The sequence below is a fragment of the Megalobrama amblycephala genome, linkage group LG15, assembly GCF_018812025.1.
Source record: "Megalobrama amblycephala isolate DHTTF-2021 linkage group LG15, ASM1881202v1, whole genome shotgun sequence".
NCBI classification, from domain to species: Eukaryota; Metazoa; Chordata; class Actinopteri; order Cypriniformes; family Xenocyprididae; genus Megalobrama; species Megalobrama amblycephala.
Window position 1 is genome coordinate 32483783 of NC_063058.1, and position 18636 is coordinate 32502418.

The window sequence follows — 18636 nt, forward strand, 5'->3', positions numbered from 1 at the left end:
CATCAGTTAACAGATATTTAATACTTTGGCTAATATGGCTTTTTAATCACATTTTGGCTTGTGATCCATTTCGCAAAATTGTCACATAAAAAACTCAAGTAGCGCAGAAGTCAAGCGCACACCTTCTTCATGAGGAAGTCGTTCATGCTGCGATAGTCTGCGGTGCTGGTGAGGATGTGCAGGGAGTCGTTCTGCCAGGCTGCAGGTTCTAGAGAAACGCTGCTGATCTTCAAACTACGTCTCCTCTTCATCGACATCATTCCCATTATTGGTTCGCGGTTCTCCTTGCTGTCCCGTCCGCGCTCAGATAGACCAGCATGCTCAGGGCTTCCAGGAGGAGAGTCTGGGAGAGAGAAACCATATTAGGAAAAGGCACATTTGGAACAAAAATTTGATTCAGTATTAGTAAAAAAAAATGGCACACACCGTTCCTCCCATCGGCGAGCTCTGAGTCATCTGAGCGCCCCCTGCTGGACATCTTCTTATCTCCATGTTTGCTCTTACTCCAGAAGCGCATTTTGCCTCTGACCCTACAGAGAACGTTGTTTGGACGAAAGATGCATGAATTCATGAAAATAAACAGTTAATTCTGATTTCATGTCGACTAGTTGCAGGAATTAATTTTTTTTTAATTTGGTCTTGGTCCTCTGTTAGTTAACTAAAACCCTGAGAATTTTTATTTTTTTAACTACATTTTACTCTTTTTTTCAACAAAAGATTGCATGATTATATAATCACAGTTCATGATAAATTATACTGTCTCATCGTCATCTCGTCTCAGACATGAGAAAAAAAGGTTGTCAAAACATATTTGGTTACAGTTTTCATTAAAGAAATGAACACGAGAATGAACCTCCTCTGACCTGCTATCTGTGTGTGACATGGACTTCCTGAGCGAATCCATTTTCCCAAGGTCCCCTGAGGACATGGTCTTCTGGATCCTCTTCTGCTCTTTCTGAGACGACTTGAGATGGAAAGCAAATGCAGAATCAGAATCAGATCATACGTAAGTACTTTGCAAACATCAGACCAGACTGAATGGTTATCAGATCTCCAGGAACAAGGTTCTGGTTTAGTTTTAGGCTGATGAGTGTTTCACTTAAACCACTAAACAGTGTAAAGACACCAACCCCAACTCACATGAGGGAAAGTATGAGAGAAAGAGAGGGTGTTTTAGAAAAGGGAATGAATGAGTGAGTAATGGAGAAATCCCATCCTTTCCATGTTAAATGATAGTCACATGCATCTTAACTTGCAAACTCGATATTCATCAATAAAAAGTTGTCAGAAGTGAACAGAAAATGACACATGAGATCCAGTAGGAGAAAGCCTCGCGTTCAAGACCTGAAATTCTCGAAAAGAAAGTCTTCATAGAGTAATGGTTAATCTAAACACGGCAGCCTCATCCAGTCAGGTTTATTAGTCTTCTATTTGATTAGTCCTATCTAGAAAAGCAGCTGAGATTTGGTTATGAAAGAGATCAACGGTTGTGGTCAGTCAAGAGGCGTTAGCGGGTTTGCACACTGACCAAACATTAAAGAGGTAGTTTTGCACAAATTCTGTCATCATTTACTCACCATCATGTCGAATTCCTTTGACTTTCCTTCTTCCATCATTAATATTTTGAATTATTTATTGTTATGTTTCAAAGATTGAAGTACAGATAAATGGAGATATTGTCTCCTTAAAGAAAGAAGCAATTCTGAACTGCCTGAAACGAGTCATCAGTAATTCCAGTCTTACTTCCTGCTCGAAGGAAGTTACTAATTTGCATAATGCCAATGTGTGATTTTCACTGGCTGCCTGTGAACACGGTCTACTTTGACCCGCCCTCAAACACTGTTCAGATATGTCATAGCATTTGGTTTCCTATACGCACTGTTAATGGTAGACCAATCAGAACTGGGCCATCTGACCAATCAGAGCAGGGAAAGGCAGGGTTTAGAGAGATCGAATCTTTGATCTAACCATTTCAGACTCTGTGAGAGAAGAGCTGATGCTGCAATGGTTATTATGAGAAAATTGAAGTGTTTTTGACCTTGTATGTATGTAAACGTATCGTAGGAGAACTGTAAAACTATATTAGGAACCTTTCTTTAAGATAGCACAATGGAAGTCGCATGGGTTTGGAAAGACATGAAGGCAATTTAATGCCAGAATTTAAAACTATTCATTTAAAAAATGATCCCTGACATGTTCTAGAACACATTGTCTCTACAGGGTTCTGCTAGAGAACGCATCATGTGTGGTTGGATCAGTGTGCAAAGCTCCGCAGTCACTTCCGCGCTCGGTTTTACCATCTCGGAGTCGCTGTGGCAGGCCGGGTCGGTGTCGGGTGAACTGGGGGATTCTGGGAGAGGCAGGGTGTGAGAGAGCACAGGCGTGTACTCGTATTCGTCATCCTCATCATCATCAGAATCGACCTCCGTGCTACAGGCACGGGTCAGGAAATCAGAGCGCGTCCCGGCCATGCGCGCTTTCTTTTTACGACCGGCTCCGGTCACCTGATCGTTCACATTGATGATGTCAAATCAACTGATAGACACGATCTCAGGAAAGAGTCAGAACTCATAATCCTGGACCTTAGAGAGACATCTCACCACTACTTGGTACCTGAACAAAAAAAATATTTTCTGTGTTTTGTCTGCGCTTACCTCTCTGTTTTTTAGTGATCTGAATCCCGCTTCTCTTTGGATCGCCAGTGACCGTTCCTGATTCACCAGGTCTTTGTCCGACCTGAAAAAAAAAACACTCTGTCTGATCAATCTGTCCCATTTGAGAACACCTAAAAATGTCTAAATGTCAAGCAGAACTCTTTCCCTGCCATTGACTGAATTTTCAGGCTTTTTCACCGTTATATGGTAGGGGGCACTATTACACATCTTCTGAAAGAGTACAGAATCTCTTGATCAAAACACAGGCAAAGAAGAAGCAGAAACAATCAAGAGCATATGTAAGCAGATGCATATATGAATAACGCGATCATCAAAATTAAACTGCATATAAATCAAAATTGCCTAATGTTACTGAATTAAATTTTGACCCAGGACAAGCTACAGGACTGTGAAGATTTGGGGGTGTTGATGGACCCGATCTACACCATCTCTGTTTTGATCATCGTTCTGAATCCCATCCAGACCGTAGCCATTGACAAAAAGTCTTTTCTCAGCAATTTTCTCAGCTTTTTGCTCAAAATGGTGATTTTCAACATTCAAATGTTGATAAAAAAAGAAAGCAAGAAACTAGAATAAAATGGGTTTTAAAAGCAGAGGCTCAGTTCTTTCTTTTGATATATTGCATGTTCAGATATTCAACAAAATATTCTGGGGGCCATGAAACTTTAAAACACTGGTGTAAGCCCTCCTGTTTGAACCGCCCGCTCTAAGCAGGACTCAAACCCGGATCCGCTGGCATGGGAGTTTGGGTGCTCTAACAAGGAGGCTAAAGACCACAGTCTCTAGCATCAGCTGCTAGAGTGCCCCTTGAAATCAGGGGAGTGAGGTTTACATACACGGCTCTTACCGGCCTACGCTTGTTACACTCACCCCCCCCAAAACTCACTCCTATCTGGGTCACGGCAACAATGTAACCCCTCCTGTTCTAACTGCTCACTCTAAGCAGGACTCAAACCCGGGTCCGCCAGTATGAGTCGGTCGCTCTAGCAAAGAGGCTAAAGACTGCAATCTCTAGTGTCAGTCGTTAGAGCGCCTTTTGAGATGGGGAGTGAGGTTTACATACACAGCTCTTACCTGCCTACGTTTGTTACACTCACCCACCTAAAACTCACTCCTATCTGGGTCACGGCACCAATGTAACCCCTCCTGTTCTAACTGCCCACTCTAAGCAGGACTCAAACCCGGGTCCGCCAGTATTTGAGTCGGTCGCTCTAGCAAAGAGGCTAAAGACTGCAATCTCTAGTGTCAGTCGTTAGAGCGCCTTTTGAGATGGGGAGTGAGGTTTACATACACAGCTCTTACCTGCCTACGCTTGTTACACCCCCCCCCCCCCAAAACTCACTCCTATCTGGGTTACGGTACCAATGTAACCCCTCCTATTCTAACTGCCCACTCTAAGCAGGACTCGAACCCGGGTCCACCAGTATTGGAGTCAGCCACTCTAGCAAAGAGGCTAAAGACTGCAATCTCTAGTGTCAGTCGTTAGAGCGCCTTTTGAGATGGGGAGTGAGGTTTACATACACAGCTCTTACCGGCCTACGCTTGTTACACTCACCCCCCTAAAACTCACTCCTACCCGGATCACGGCACCAATGTAACCCCTCCTGTTCTAACTGCTCACTCTAAGCAGGACTCAAACCCGAGTCCGCCAGTATTTGAGTCGGGCGCTCTAACAAGGCTAAAGACTACAGTCTCTAGTGTCAGTCGCTAGAGCGCCTCTTGAGATCAGGGGGGTGATCCTACAACAGTTACACTGGCTGGCAACTTTTTTCAAAAACGCTGGTAGGGAAAGAGTTAAAAGCTGTATAAATACTGTCTGAGTGGATGTAAACTCACTTGGAGAAGGTGAGACGGCTGCGCTTGGGAGAGAAGGCCAGATTAGCTTTCTCTTTCATACTTATGCTGATGCTTTGAGAAACAAACTTCTTCGGAACATCCTTCATGGGCTCTGAAGTCACTGCCGCTGCTCCCCTCAAGTCCAGCTGGAGGGGTTTGGAGGGGGTTGAAGTGACCAAGCCATGATTGGCTTGAGGTTCAGGGGTCAAATGGACATCTGGATGATCCAGAGCGGAAGCTCCATTCGAGAGCGATTCCTGCTGGATCTCCTCCGCTTCCATCTCAAGTCTTTCCAGAGCTTCTAGACTGCTCTGGTCTACAGGATCTTCCTTCTGCATGCTGATGATGACCACCACTGACTCCTTCTTCTCGGTGCGGGTCGGCGTCTGCGGCGCACTTTTGAGCGAACTGTCGTCATCATCGGCGATGTAGAAGTGGGGTTTGAAGGACGGTGGGCTGGTTTGGATCTCATCCATTGGCTCGGGTTCGGAAACTTGACATTCGGACGTGGCCAACTCAGTGTGGAGGAGCTCGAAGCTTTCCTGGCTATCTGTGGAGGCCTGAGGAGAGGAAGTAAGATGTTTGGAGAGAGGGATTTGAGCGGGAAGCGAGGAGTCCATTATTTGAGATGGCTCCGAGATTGACGCTGAACTGGACCGGACTTTGAGCAGCTCTAAACTGAAGGTAGCCTGCTCGAGTTCCCGTTGCCTCCTGCTTTCTCGCTTGGATCGGCTCTTCAGTGTGCTGTCGTCAACGATTCTAGGAGGTTCGGTGGATTGCTTTTCCTGTACCTCCTCAAACTGCTCTGACAGCTCTACGGTTGTGTTTTGAGGGATGTGCAAACTTTTGGTCACAGTGTTTGGATGCTCTTCATCATTGAGGGATTTCTCTCCATGTCGCTGCTCTCTCAGAGTGTGGCACCTTGGGAACAATACAGCATCTTAAAACATAAATCTTTAAAAGACATTTAATATGTGAAGGAATGATTGATGACCATTGAATTATTAGAAAAATAATGCACACCCGAGGTGGTAATGTGATTGTTCAATAATTCATCATAGATGAATCCATTGAATAATTATAAATGGATATTTATTTAGTCCATGTATCATAAATGAATAATTAGGGCATCATTCCGGTTTAGCTCATGGCCAAGGTCATGAGTTCAATTCCTAGGGAAATCATGAATACAAATCTTTCCTTTGAAGTGGCTTTTTTTCCCTTCCCGCAAGTGGCTTTGGATAAAAACATCTGGCAAATACATAAATGCAAATGTATTTACCGCTGACGAGCCTGGCGCCCCCTGCAGGCGGCCTGTAGCGTGACGGCGGCCCTGCGCTGCTGCAGGAATCTGTGTCTCTGTCTGTGCGTCCTCCAGACGGCCTGTATGAGGCCTGCCGCTCTCTCGCGCCTCTGGAGGAATCTCCTCCAGCATCTTTGGATGAGCAGCACCGCTCTCTTTTGCTGCAGGTACTGACGTCTCTCTCTGTAGCTTCTCCAGGCTGCCTGAAGACACACTGCTGCCCCCTGCTGGAGCTCAGAGTCACGTGCACCCTCGTCTGCGCGAGTCAAGCAGTCACGCCACCAGTGCTGCAGTGAGAAAGAGACATGAGAGAATGGATATGAGAACATTAGCTCACCATTGAGTATATACTGCATGCTGCCTATTTATTAAAAATAGCATGTGAATTATAAATTATGTTATGTTACTCTATACACAGACAGTTAAGCTGAGCTTACTTTTTTAATTTTAAATATTTTTTTAATGTTATATTTTGTTATAATTTTATTTTATTTTACTGCTTTATTGCATGTAATTGGTTGGGGTTTTGTTAATTGGAATAAAAACATTTGAATTGAGTTTGATATCTAATAGTTATTATTTTTATATATATATATATATATATATATATATATATATATATATATATATATATATATAGTGTACATTTCAAAAGGATATATTTACATATTTCTAAAATGAATATATTTTATATTTAAAAAATACTTATTAATATTAATTAATTATGGCATACGTTTAATTTTTTTTTAAATAATTTATATAAAAATGTATATAATCTAAATAATTATTGTATGATTTTTTTAAAGAAATATCTAAATAGTTTATGCATGTAGTAATTAAATAATTATTTTAAAAATGTAATTATTTATTGAATATTTGTGCATTTTATCATGCCACCATTTCATAAAATCAAAAGGTTGATCATTAAAGTACCTTTACCATGTTTTTTAAATTGTGGTAAAATCACAGTGATTGTGTTATTATGTATTAGTTTGTTTTAATTTCATTTTAATACCTTTATTTTATTTTACTGCTTTATTGCATGTAATTTTTAAATCAATGCAATGTTTTATCTTGTGCTGAATAGGTTTATTATCTGAGCGCTTTTTATTCTGTATAGAACAATCCAATACTTTGTTTTCAATATTATGTGACAGAAAGTGACAACATGAAACGCCACACACATGCATCTTATCAAACCTCTGCGCTTTTGCGTAACATCTTGTTTGTCAAGCGCCACATGTTTGTGAAAATAAATTTTGAAAGTCTCTCTGACATGAAAGCGGCTTTGTTTTGAAAGACACATCGCGGCTGCTAAACCTTCTGCACATGCTGAAAACTAGTTTTGGCAGCACAATAAAACAGATGACTTGAGAAAAACCTTCACAGATCTTCCCTTTGTGCTCCACTAAATCAAACAAACAGTATCGGTTTGAGAACGCTCTCTGCTTTAAAACACTTCAAAACATCAACATAAACGTGTTTGACGATTAAGTTTCACGAATGAATCCAGTTATCAGTTATTCCTCAAAAGCGCTCACCTCATCAAACCTCTAACATTGTAAACATGACTTTGTTATCAGGCAGACGGATATAAACCTGTCTGTGAAACTTCATAAAATCAGCCGATCAGATGAGAGTTTGTCAGCTTGTGAATGTGCTTCCCAGGTTTGTGTGCAATATGAATCTGGAGGTCTGAGGCTAGAAACTCGTCGTCCACACATGTGTCTGCTGAAAGTGTATCTCCGGTTTACGCAAATTCTCGGGATGGTTTATTTGATCAGGAACAGGAAGGACAAACTTCTATAGTGCAGCGGGTCAAAGACGGGAACGTTCAGCCTCTCAAACCGTGACGCCCTGATGTTTCCTGATCTCAGTTTCTTCTAAAAACATTAACGTTCTCCTCGTTGAGATTCGTTTAACTTCTAGCAGAAGTTCTACATTTAGTTTTAGTATTTCAATTCCAGTTCATTCTGCCTTTTTGAAGCCACTGTAAAATAGTTTATATTTGCATCCATAATAGTTTAAAATGTATATGAAATGCACCAATAATTTGGTTATAGAATGATTATGTGGTGGAATTGTTTATCGTGATTATCTTATTATTAAATGTAATTATTTAAAAATGTATAATACATTTTAACAGTTAAAATATATACATAAACATTAAAATAAATATTCATTTATATTTTGTAAAATTTATATTTTTTTATATTAAATGTATATACTTCTTAAACTATATATTTTAAATTTATATAATTTTTGAAAATTTTGTATACATTTCAAAAGGACATTTTTTACATTTATATATTTTTAAAATGTGTAAGTTTTATATTTCATACATTTTAAATTTTTTTATATTTTTTAAACAATTTACATATTTTGAAAAACAATTTATACATTTTTAAAAAAAAATTACATAACGTATATATATATATATATATATATATATATATATGTATTTATGTATATATACACACATACATACATACAATCATTTATAAATATATAAAATCAAATATATATATTTATTGAACATTGGTTTATGTGATCCTGCCACCATTTTATAAAACCAATAGGCCATTTAAGGTTGGTCCATTACAGTGATTTTACCATGTTTTGTTTTTAATTGTGGTAAATTCACAGCGAGGCATTTTCTCTTATGGATAATTGCTTCATTTTGTCAGTGACATATTTCCAACATATACCTGAATGACACGGGCGGCTTGTCTCTGACGGCAGAAGTGTTTTCTCTCCTGCAGCGTCCTGAAGCGCCTCTGCAGACACACGATTCTCCTCAACACCTCCTGATGAAGCTCGTCCTGCAGCCTCTGACGCAGCTGCTCGCGCAAAAACACCTGCAGAAAGACAAACACCGCTGTCAGTGTCACGACCCGATCGATCGTAACCAGCAGTGTGAATGCGGACGCGTTTGTTACCATGTTTCTGCCCACTTGATACCCGCTGGGCTCGAGGTCTGAGTTCTGCAGGAACTGTCTGATGGCCACTTGAGTGGCGTGAAATCCAGCCGGTAACATCACATGGAAATGATGAGCAAAATCCTGGAGAGACAAACAACGAGCTCCATGAAGCGATTCATGGGTAACATGACCTACTCTCTTCTGTAGAGTTGCTTTACAGCTGAATCAGATCTGTTTCATAACTGAAAAACTTTGCAACAGCAATACTGTTTTGGAATTTAATTGAATCAAACAGAACTTAGTTGAATTTGTTTCATAATTGATTAAATTTGAAACATCAATGCTGTTATTGAACTGAATTGAATCAACATTGAACTGAATTTAAACTGTTTCATAATTGATTAACTTTGCAACATTGACACTGTTATTGAACTGAATTAAATTACCACTGAACGGAATTGAGTTGAATTATTATTTTCTTTTTAGAACTTCTTTAGTTTCATTCAATTCATTTCATAATTGATGAAATTTACAACATTGACACTGTTATTGAACTGAACAATCAAAATTGAACTGAATTTAATTTGTTTCATAATTGAACTTTGCAACATCGATGCTGTTATTGAACTGAATTAAATAACCACTGAACGGAACTGAGTTGAATTATTATTTTCTTTTTATAACTGCTTTATAATTTTATTCAATTCATTTCATAATTTTATTCAATTCAATTCATATTCAATTCAATTCACTGAACGGAACTGAGTTGAATTATTATTTTCTTTTTATAACTGCTTTATAATTTTATTCAATTCATTTCATAATTTTATTCAATTCATTTTGTTATTGAACTGAATTAAATCACCACTGACCAGTATTGAGTTGAATTATTATTTTATTATTTTTTTATTATTTTATTATTTTTCTTTTTAGAACTTAATTGTAGTTTAATTCAATTCATTTCATAATTGATGAAATTTACAACATTGTTATTGAACTGAACAATCAAAATTGAACTGAATTGAATTTGTTTCATAATTGAACTTTGCAACATTGATGCCGTTAGTGAACTGAATTAAATAACCATTAAACCATTAAATTATATATAATAACCATTGAATTATTATTTTCTTTTTCAAACTGCTTTATAGTTTCATTCAATTCATTTAATAATTGAACTATGCAACATTGACGCTGTTATTGAACTGAATTAAAATCAACATTTAACTAAACTGAATCAACATTGAACTGAACTAAATTTGTTTCATAATTGAACTTCGCAACATCAACGCTGTTATTGAACAGAAATGAATCAACACTGAACTGAATTAAAATTGTTTCAGAATTGAAGAACTTTGCAACATTTATACTGTTATTGAACTGAATTGAGTTGAATCATTATTTTCTTTTAAAAACTGCCTCATAGTTTTGTTCAATTCATTTCATAATTGATGAAATTTGCAACACTGACGCTGATATTGAACTGAATCAACACTGAACTGAATTGAATTTGTTTCATAATTGAACTTTGCAACATCAACGCTGTTATTGAACAGAAATAAATCAACATTGAACTGAATTGATTTGAATCTTTTCACTTTAGAACTGCTTTATAGTTTCATTAAATTCATTTCATAGTTGATGAAATTTGCAACATTGACGCTGTTATTGAACTGAATCGAATCAACATTGAACTGAATTCAATTTGTTTCATAATTGATGAAATTTTCAACATTGACACCGTTATTGAACTGAATTGAATCAACATTGAACTGAATTGAAATTGCTTCATAATTGATGAACTTTGCAAAATTGACGCTGTTATTGAACTGAATCGAATCAACATCGAACTGAATTCAGTTTGTTTCATAATTGATGAAATTTGCAAAACTGATGCTGTTATTGAACTGAATTGAATCAACTTTGAACTGAATTGAATTTTTCATAATTGATGAAATTTTCAACATTGACACCGTTATTGAACTGAATTGAATCAACATTGAACTGAATTGAAATTGTTTCATAATTGATGAACTTTGCAAAATTGACGCTGTTATTGAACTGAATCGAATCAACATCGAACTGAATTCAGTTTGTTTCATAATTGATGAAATTTGCAAAATTGATGCTGTTATTGAACTGAATTGAATCAACTTTGAACTGAATTGAATTTTTCATAATTGATGAAATTTTCAACATTGACACCGTTATTGAACTGAATTGAATCAACATTGAACTGAATTGAAATTGCTTCATAATTGATGAACTTTGCAAAATTGACGCTGTTATTGAACTGAATCGAATCAACATCGAACTGAATTCAGTTTGTTTCATAATTGATGAAATTTGCAAAATTGATGCTGTTATTGAACAGAACTGAATTGAATCAACTTTGAACTGAATTGAATTTTTCATAATTGATGAAATTTTCAACATTGACACCGTTATTGAACTGAATTGAATCAACATTGAACTGAATTGAAATTGCTTCATAATTGATGAACTTTGCAAAATTGATGCTGTTATTGAACTGAATCGAATCAACATCGAACTGAATTCAGTTTGTTTTATTATTGATGAAATTTGCAAAATTGATGCTGTTATTGAACTGAATTGAATTTTTCATAATTGATTAAAATTTCAACATTGATGCTGTTATTGAACTGAATTAAATCAACATTGAACTGAATTGAAATTGTTTCATAATTGATGAACTTTGCAAAATTGACGCTGTTATTGAACTGAATCACTGTTTTATTTTTAGATCTGCTTCAATGTTTCATAATTGATGAATTTTGCATCATCTTCCTGTTTATCACAGTAAAGCTGCTCTGACACACTCAGTATTGTATAAAGCGCTACAGAAACGTGTTCACGAGTGATTTCTCACCTGAAAGCTGTATTTGACGCTGTATCCGGACTGCCGTATCCTCACCGTCTCCAGCATCCCAGTGTACCGCAGCTGTCTCAACACCAGCGCGTCGTTGAAGCGCAGAGGAAGCTGCAAAAGCACAACAAAAATCAAACCGTGCATCTAAATCTGGTGACGCAGCAACAGAAATAAGACACAAAACGCACCTTTTCCGCATTCGACCGGATGCATTTCACAAAGTACGGCTCCGACTGTCCCAGCGTCTCCATCAGCTTGTTCAGAGACACCTGCATCACAGACACAAGACTGATTCAGTTCTCGTGCTCCAGATATGACACACTGAGTAAGTGTTAAAGAGTCAGATCCTCACGTTGAACTGAGCGCTGATGCTGGGCGGCTTCTTCTTCTTGTGCAGGTGCAGCAGGGATTTGGTTATGCGGTCGTGAAGCGTCAGGCAGCTCAGATACTTCAGGGATTTCACGTCCAGCAGGTGCTGCAGACACACAAAACAAATTCATGACACAAGATGAAATGACTGATCATGTGACTGAGCTTGCATGCATCTGTTAACATGCTAAAAACACTGAATTAAAATGAACCTTATGTACAAGACACATAAAACTGCCTTTAAGTAAAGCGAGAGTGGGACGTTTACCTTCGGGAGGCTCGGCTTCATCTTGTAGTTCTTGTTTCGCCTTCAGAAAAGAGAGAAAGTTTGAGACAGAGTGAATAAGACTGAAAGGAACTGATGCTGATCCGGCGGGAAGTGTTCTCACTCACATCAGGATGCCCTGCGCTCGCTCCAGAAGCTTGTTGTTCACAGAGTTCACGAAGATTCCCTCCTCCTCATGGGAGGAGAACGAGGAGACGCGCTCGGACCTCGAGCCACGGGCGTTACAGCCTGAGAACCCGTCCCTGAGACGACAAACAAACTCAAACTGAACTGCTGTTTTATGGAAAATATGAGTGTATATTTTTTGCTTTTAACACAATAAAGTCATACTGTATATGTTTGGATGAAATGCTTCTTTAATTCACTAGATTGATGAAAACCGAATTTACCACCAGTAACTGAAGCATAAAAATGATAATATTTGAAAATATTTTATTTTTGATAAATAGATACATTTTTTTTTTTTTAAATGTATCGTGGTAAAATCTATAATTTTATCTACAGTAATATCACAATAACAACTGGTGGTTTTATTTTATTTTTTTTACCTGTGATAATATAATTTTAAATATTTCATAAATTTAAAAATATATATTTTTATATAATTAATTTTGTTATTTTAAAATGTATACTTCTTAAAAATTTAATATTTTTAAATAAAATTTTTAATAAAAATAAATTCATATTTTTTATATATTTTTAAAAACAATGAATGTATTATTATTATTAATATTTTTTTAATATTGATTCATTTTATAATACTGCCATTTTATAAATTCAAGGCAATTATAGTTGTACATTAAAGTGACTTTGCAATTTTTTTTTTTTAATTGCAGTAAAATCTACAAATTTATCTACAATATCACAAATTGTGGTGTTTTATTTGTTTACATGCTATAACATAATTATAATATTTTATACATTTAAATAAATATTTTTCAAATAATTAATTTAGATATTTCAAAATGTATACGTTTTTAAAATATTTTTTTCATTAAAATTTTTTAATAAACAAATATTTATATTTGAAAAATAAATAAATGTTTTTTATTTAGATAAATTTATTTATTTATTATAAATAAATAATTGTATTTTTAATGCGGTAAAAATTGTATCTACAATATTACAATAACTAATTGTGTTGTTTTTGTTTGTTTACCTCCTATAATATAATATAATTATAATATCTTATACATACATACATATATATATTAAATTTAGATATTTTAAAATGTTAATTATTATTTTTAAATACATCTATATATGTATGATAAATAAATAAACAAACAAACAAATAAATATTTTTTTATTGCAGTAAAATCTGCAATTTTATCTACAATATCACAATTTCCCTCCATGCCATGTGACCATTAACCAACATCAGAGAACTGCAACATGATGTTGCTAAATTATTAACATATTTGCGTCAAATAAATATTTTATGTTAATGGGGTTTGGCTGACAAAAAGTTTGGGAATCACTGCTTTAATCCACAGTGTTTTCCGGCCCCTCCGGGCTTCCGTACCTGGTCAGTTTCTGGCTGAGCGTGTTTGTGCCCTGCAGGTCCGACAGCGGCGTCCGCGGGTTCCTTCTGCTGACGCACGAATCTGTCGTTCACAAGACAGACAGAGAGAGAGAGTGTCTGAGTATATATAGATGATCCCGATCACAGGTACACAGATCTACAGGTGTGAACCCCGTCCAAAACATTCTGTGATCATTTAAAACTACATCCGTTTACCAGCTGTTTGCAGTCATCAGTTAATGTCAAGAGAAGAAGATATCCAGGGAACTGTTAGATAAGACACAGGCGCTCACACGAAAACACTGATCTGTGATCGTTTCATTATGTCATTTTGATGGAGCTCTTCTTATCAACGAAGATGTTTTTATGGTCTCAGTTTTGGTTATCAAGAATAACACTGGTTTGGATCACTGTACTGTTTTTCTGCTGAAACAGGAAATGGGACTGTGGGCTTTGCAGTCTTACTGTATTTGTCATCTTTGCATCGCTGCAGGATCTCAAGGCTCCGCTGGTGAACAGGATGATGCAGGAAACTGAAGCTGTCCACACTCTTCTGATGCTGAACTGGACCGTCAGAGCCTGGAGAGAGAGAAAACAAACGCAGTGAAGCTGTGAGTGACTCATAAATGTTTCAGAAGTGTCTCCTGTTGTTCTCACTCATCGACTGTTTGAGGCTCTGCAACAACAAACACTTCAATACAATAACAAAGCATATGATCACAAACACATCTGATCAACTGTTGAGGAGCTGTTTGCAAACATCTGACATTCAACTCCAGAAACCAACACTTTAGTATATATATATATATATTTAGATTTTAAAATGTTTACTTGTATATTATATATGAAAAAGCATATAAAAATGCTTATTTATTTTTTATGTTTAAATAATAATCAGTATATATATATGTTTCTATCAGATTATATATATATATATATATATATATATATATATATATATATATATATATATATATATATATATATATATAAATAAAGAGGAAACAAAAATAAATGTTATGTTTGTAAATGTTTATAAAATGAACACAAAGTTTACCATAAATAATGTAAAAATTAAAATAAACATTACAATACGTAAAAAAAAATATAAAAACAAAGAAAATTATATAAATAAATGCTATTGTTTAATTATATTTTAATATTATTTACTTTTTTAAATTTGTTATAATAAACTGAATTTATTTGCAAGCATTTAAAGACACGTGCAACTCCAGAAAACAATAATTTTTATTATTATTATTATTATTATTATAAATCAATATTAGTTCATTATGTTCATTATGCATTAATAGCTGATGTGCAAATTAAAATATGTAAATATTCTTGTGATTATTTATATTTATTCCTATTTGCATATTATATATGAAAAAAGTAAAGGTTTTAGTATATTTTCATGTTTAATTTAATTAAGTAAATAATAAAAAGTAAATATCTTTGTGCGTATATTTTAATGTTTATATATAAAAAAGTATGCATAAAATAAATGTTAATTATAAACATATATAATACTAACATGAAAATTACCATAAATACTGTGAAAATACTGTGAAAAATTATATTATATTATATTATACCTTATAAAAATATAAATATACCTTTGTTCTTATATTTTAATGCTAATCTATAAAAAAATAAATATATATAAAACTAATAATGTAAAAAATAAACTACAATATGTATGTGTGAGTGTATATATATATATATATATATAAGCAGAATATGTATAAATAAATGTATATTTTATATTTTAATATCATTTACTTTATTACATTTTTACTAGCATTACTCACATAGTTTTTTTCTGTCATTGTTTTGTCATAACGCTTTGGCAATATTATGATATGTAAAACATGCAAACAAAATCACTTTAAAAACTGTGAGTAAATTCACAGGGGAAATTGTGTTCGCATCTAAAATGCATCATTTCCAGTCTCGTTTCTTCATGGATGCATATTTTAATATTTCAGTATGAGCATTCGCAGCATTTCTGTGGTGATGAATAATACAGCACAGTTGCATCATGGGATGTTCACTCACGCTCATGTAATAGTGAGAAACGTTTGTGAGAGTGTTTGAGTCTCACATCTGCATTACAGATCAGTCCATCAACATCACATGATACGGGTTTAGAACGACATCTGTGTTTTGTGTACTAACGTGATATAATCTCACCCGTCGTGCTCTTCTTCTCCGTGTGTCGTTTCCCAGCCTCTCGAAAGGCGACGAGCGCTCTGAAATACGCCCGGATCACGGCCCAGCGGAAGGTGGCCACGGGATCGATTCCCATCAGGCTGCAGATGAAAGCGCTGCGGCTGCTCTTCAGCAGAGCCACGATATCCGGACGCATGTGATCCGTGTTCTTCTCCCTGAAATCCTGCAGGACACATCCGACACGCCAGTGACTCTCAAATACAGCCCAGCAGTACGGACAAGGAATCAAGGAATTACATTTCATATTTTCAGCTTTAATCAGCGTTTAAGGGAAGGTGTATTTTTTGGATAATTTGTTTTTTACCATTTTTGTCATGCATAATGAAAAATTTAAGATTAGTATGCCGTTTTAAACCAGAGTTAATAGAGGCATTACAAAAAACTATGATAGTATCTCAATGATACTAAAATAACAGTTTAACACATTAAAAATGAAAATGGTTGATGTGAAGCAGCTAATCTCATGATCAACCCTGATACCGTCGCATCTGCTCCAAACGCTTTCCAGTAAACACTAAATAAACATACAGACAACAACGCTTTTGCATGTGTGTGTGAGTGTGTAGCGTGTAGATTTAACCCTCTCTGCCAAACATGTGCTCCAGATACACTCGTAGCCGAGGGGCCAATCCAACCAATCAGATTAAATCGCAGAATTAGGTCACTGGAAGTGGTGTGTGTGTGTGTGTGTGTGTGTGTGTGTGAGAGAGAGAGAGTGTGTGTGTACATATGCAAATGATCACTTAATCTCACACACACACAGAGAGATATATATGGAAGCTTGATTCCACCACAGAATAAAAAAAATAACACGTAGTTGCAAATTTAGATCTCACGATTCTGAGAAAAAAAGTCATAATTGAAATATAAACTTGCAATTCTGAATCTTTTTCTCAATTTATATCAATATAAATTCATAAAAGTTTTTATCTCACAACTACGACTTTTTTTGAAACTGAGTTTTTATCTCACAATTACGACTTTTTTGTAACTGCAAGTTTTTAATCTCACAATTACGACTTTTTTGTAACTGCGAGTTTTTAATCTCACAATTACGACTTTTTTTAACAGTTTTTATCTCACAATTACGACTTTTTTAACAGTTTTTATCTCACAATTACGATTTATTTTGAAACTGAGTTTTTATCTCACAATTACAACTTTTTTGTAACTGCGAGTTTTTAATCTCACAATTACGACTTTTTTAAAACAGTTTTTATCTCACAATTACGACTTTTTTTGAAACTGAGTTTTTAATCTCGCAATTCCGACTTTTTTTTAAACAGTTTTTATCTCACAATTACGACTTTTTTTGAAACTGAGTTTTTAATCTCGCAATTCCGACTTTTTTTAAACAGTTTTTATCTCACAGTTACGACTTTTTTTGAAACAGTTTTTAATCTCGCAATTACGACTTTTTTTAAACAGTTTTTATCTCACAATTACGACTTTTTTTGAAACTGAGTTTTTAATCTCACAATTACGACTTTTTGTAACTGCGAGTTTTTAATCTCACAATTACGACTTTTTTTGAAACTGAGTTTTTAATCTCACAATTACGACTTTTTTTAAACAGTTTTTATCTCACAGTTACGACTTTTTTGAAACAGTTTTTAATCTCGCAATTACGACTTTTTTTAAACAGTTTTTATCTCACAATTACGACTTTTTTTGAAACTGAGTTTTTAATCTCGTAATTACGACTTTTTTTGAAACTGAGTTTTTAATCTCGCAATTCCGACTTTTTTTGAAACGGAGTTTTTATCTCACAGTTACGACTTTTTTTGAAACAGTTTTTAATCTCGCAATTACGACTTTTTTTGAAACTGAGTTTTTAATCTCGCAATTACGACTTTTTTTGAAACTGAGTTTTTAATCTCACAATTACGACTTTTTTTGAAACTGAGTTTTTAATCTCACAATTACGACTTTTTTTAAACAGTTTTTATCTCACAGTTACGACTTTTTTGAAACAGTTTTTAATCTCGCAATTACGACTTTTTTTAAACAGTTTTTATCTCACAATTACGACTTTTTTTGAAACTGAGGTTTTTAATCTCGTAATTACGATTTTTTTTGAAACTGAGTTTTTAATCTCGCAATTACGACTTTTTTTGAAACTGAGTTTTTAATCTCACAATTACGACTTTTTGTAACTGCGAGTTTTTAATCTCACAATTACGACTTTTTTTTAAACAGTTTTTATCTCACAGTTACGACTTTTTTGAAACAGTTTTTATCTCACAGTTACGACTTTTTTTGAAACAGTTTTTATCTCACAGTTACGACTTTTTTGAAACAGTTTTTATCTCACAGTTACGACTTTTTTTGAAACAGTTTTTAATCTCGCAATTACGACTTTTTTTGAAACTGAGTTTTTAATCTCACAATTACAACTTTTTTTAAACAGTTTTTATCTCACAATTACGACTTTTTTTTAACAGTTTTTATCTCACAATTACGACTTTTTTTGAAACTGAGTTTTTAATCTCGCAATTACGACTTTTTTTGAAACTGAGTTTTTAATCTCACAATTACAACTTTTTTTTAAACAGTTTTTATCTCACAGTTACGACTTTTTTGAAACAGTTTTTATCTC

The 18636-nt window shown here is 35.0% G+C and overlaps 1 protein-coding gene across 19 annotated transcripts in view; it reads right to left on the reverse strand.

Annotated features, from left to right (window-relative positions):
- Window positions 1-18636, reverse strand: part of myo9ab (myosin IXAb) — a 109386-nt gene that overhangs the window by 14383 nt on the left and 76367 nt on the right. For 18 of the 19 annotated variants that reach the window (XM_048159082.1, XM_048159083.1, XM_048159081.1 and 15 more), the window contains 17 exons: window positions 15999-16200; window positions 14271-14384; window positions 13806-13887; window positions 12388-12522; window positions 12263-12302; window positions 11978-12100; window positions 11814-11894; window positions 11626-11736; window positions 8754-8876; window positions 8523-8672; window positions 5794-6101; window positions 4512-5432; window positions 2655-2736; window positions 2298-2504; window positions 864-964; window positions 427-530; window positions 123-343 (listed from right to left, as the gene is read on the reverse strand). In XM_048159082.1, the coding sequence (XP_048015039.1) occupies window positions 123-343; window positions 427-530; window positions 864-964; window positions 2298-2504; window positions 2655-2736; window positions 4512-5432; window positions 5794-6101; window positions 8523-8672; window positions 8754-8876; window positions 11626-11736; window positions 11814-11894; window positions 11978-12100; window positions 12263-12302; window positions 12388-12522; window positions 13806-13887; window positions 14271-14384; window positions 15999-16200 (3105 nt within the window). The remainder of the gene's footprint in view (window positions 1-122; window positions 344-426; window positions 531-863; window positions 965-2297; window positions 2505-2654; window positions 2737-4511; window positions 5433-5793; window positions 6102-8522; window positions 8673-8753; window positions 8877-11625; window positions 11737-11813; window positions 11895-11977; window positions 12101-12262; window positions 12303-12387; window positions 12523-13805; window positions 13888-14270; window positions 14385-15998; window positions 16201-18636) is intronic. The other variant, XM_048159087.1, reaches the window with a different exon arrangement.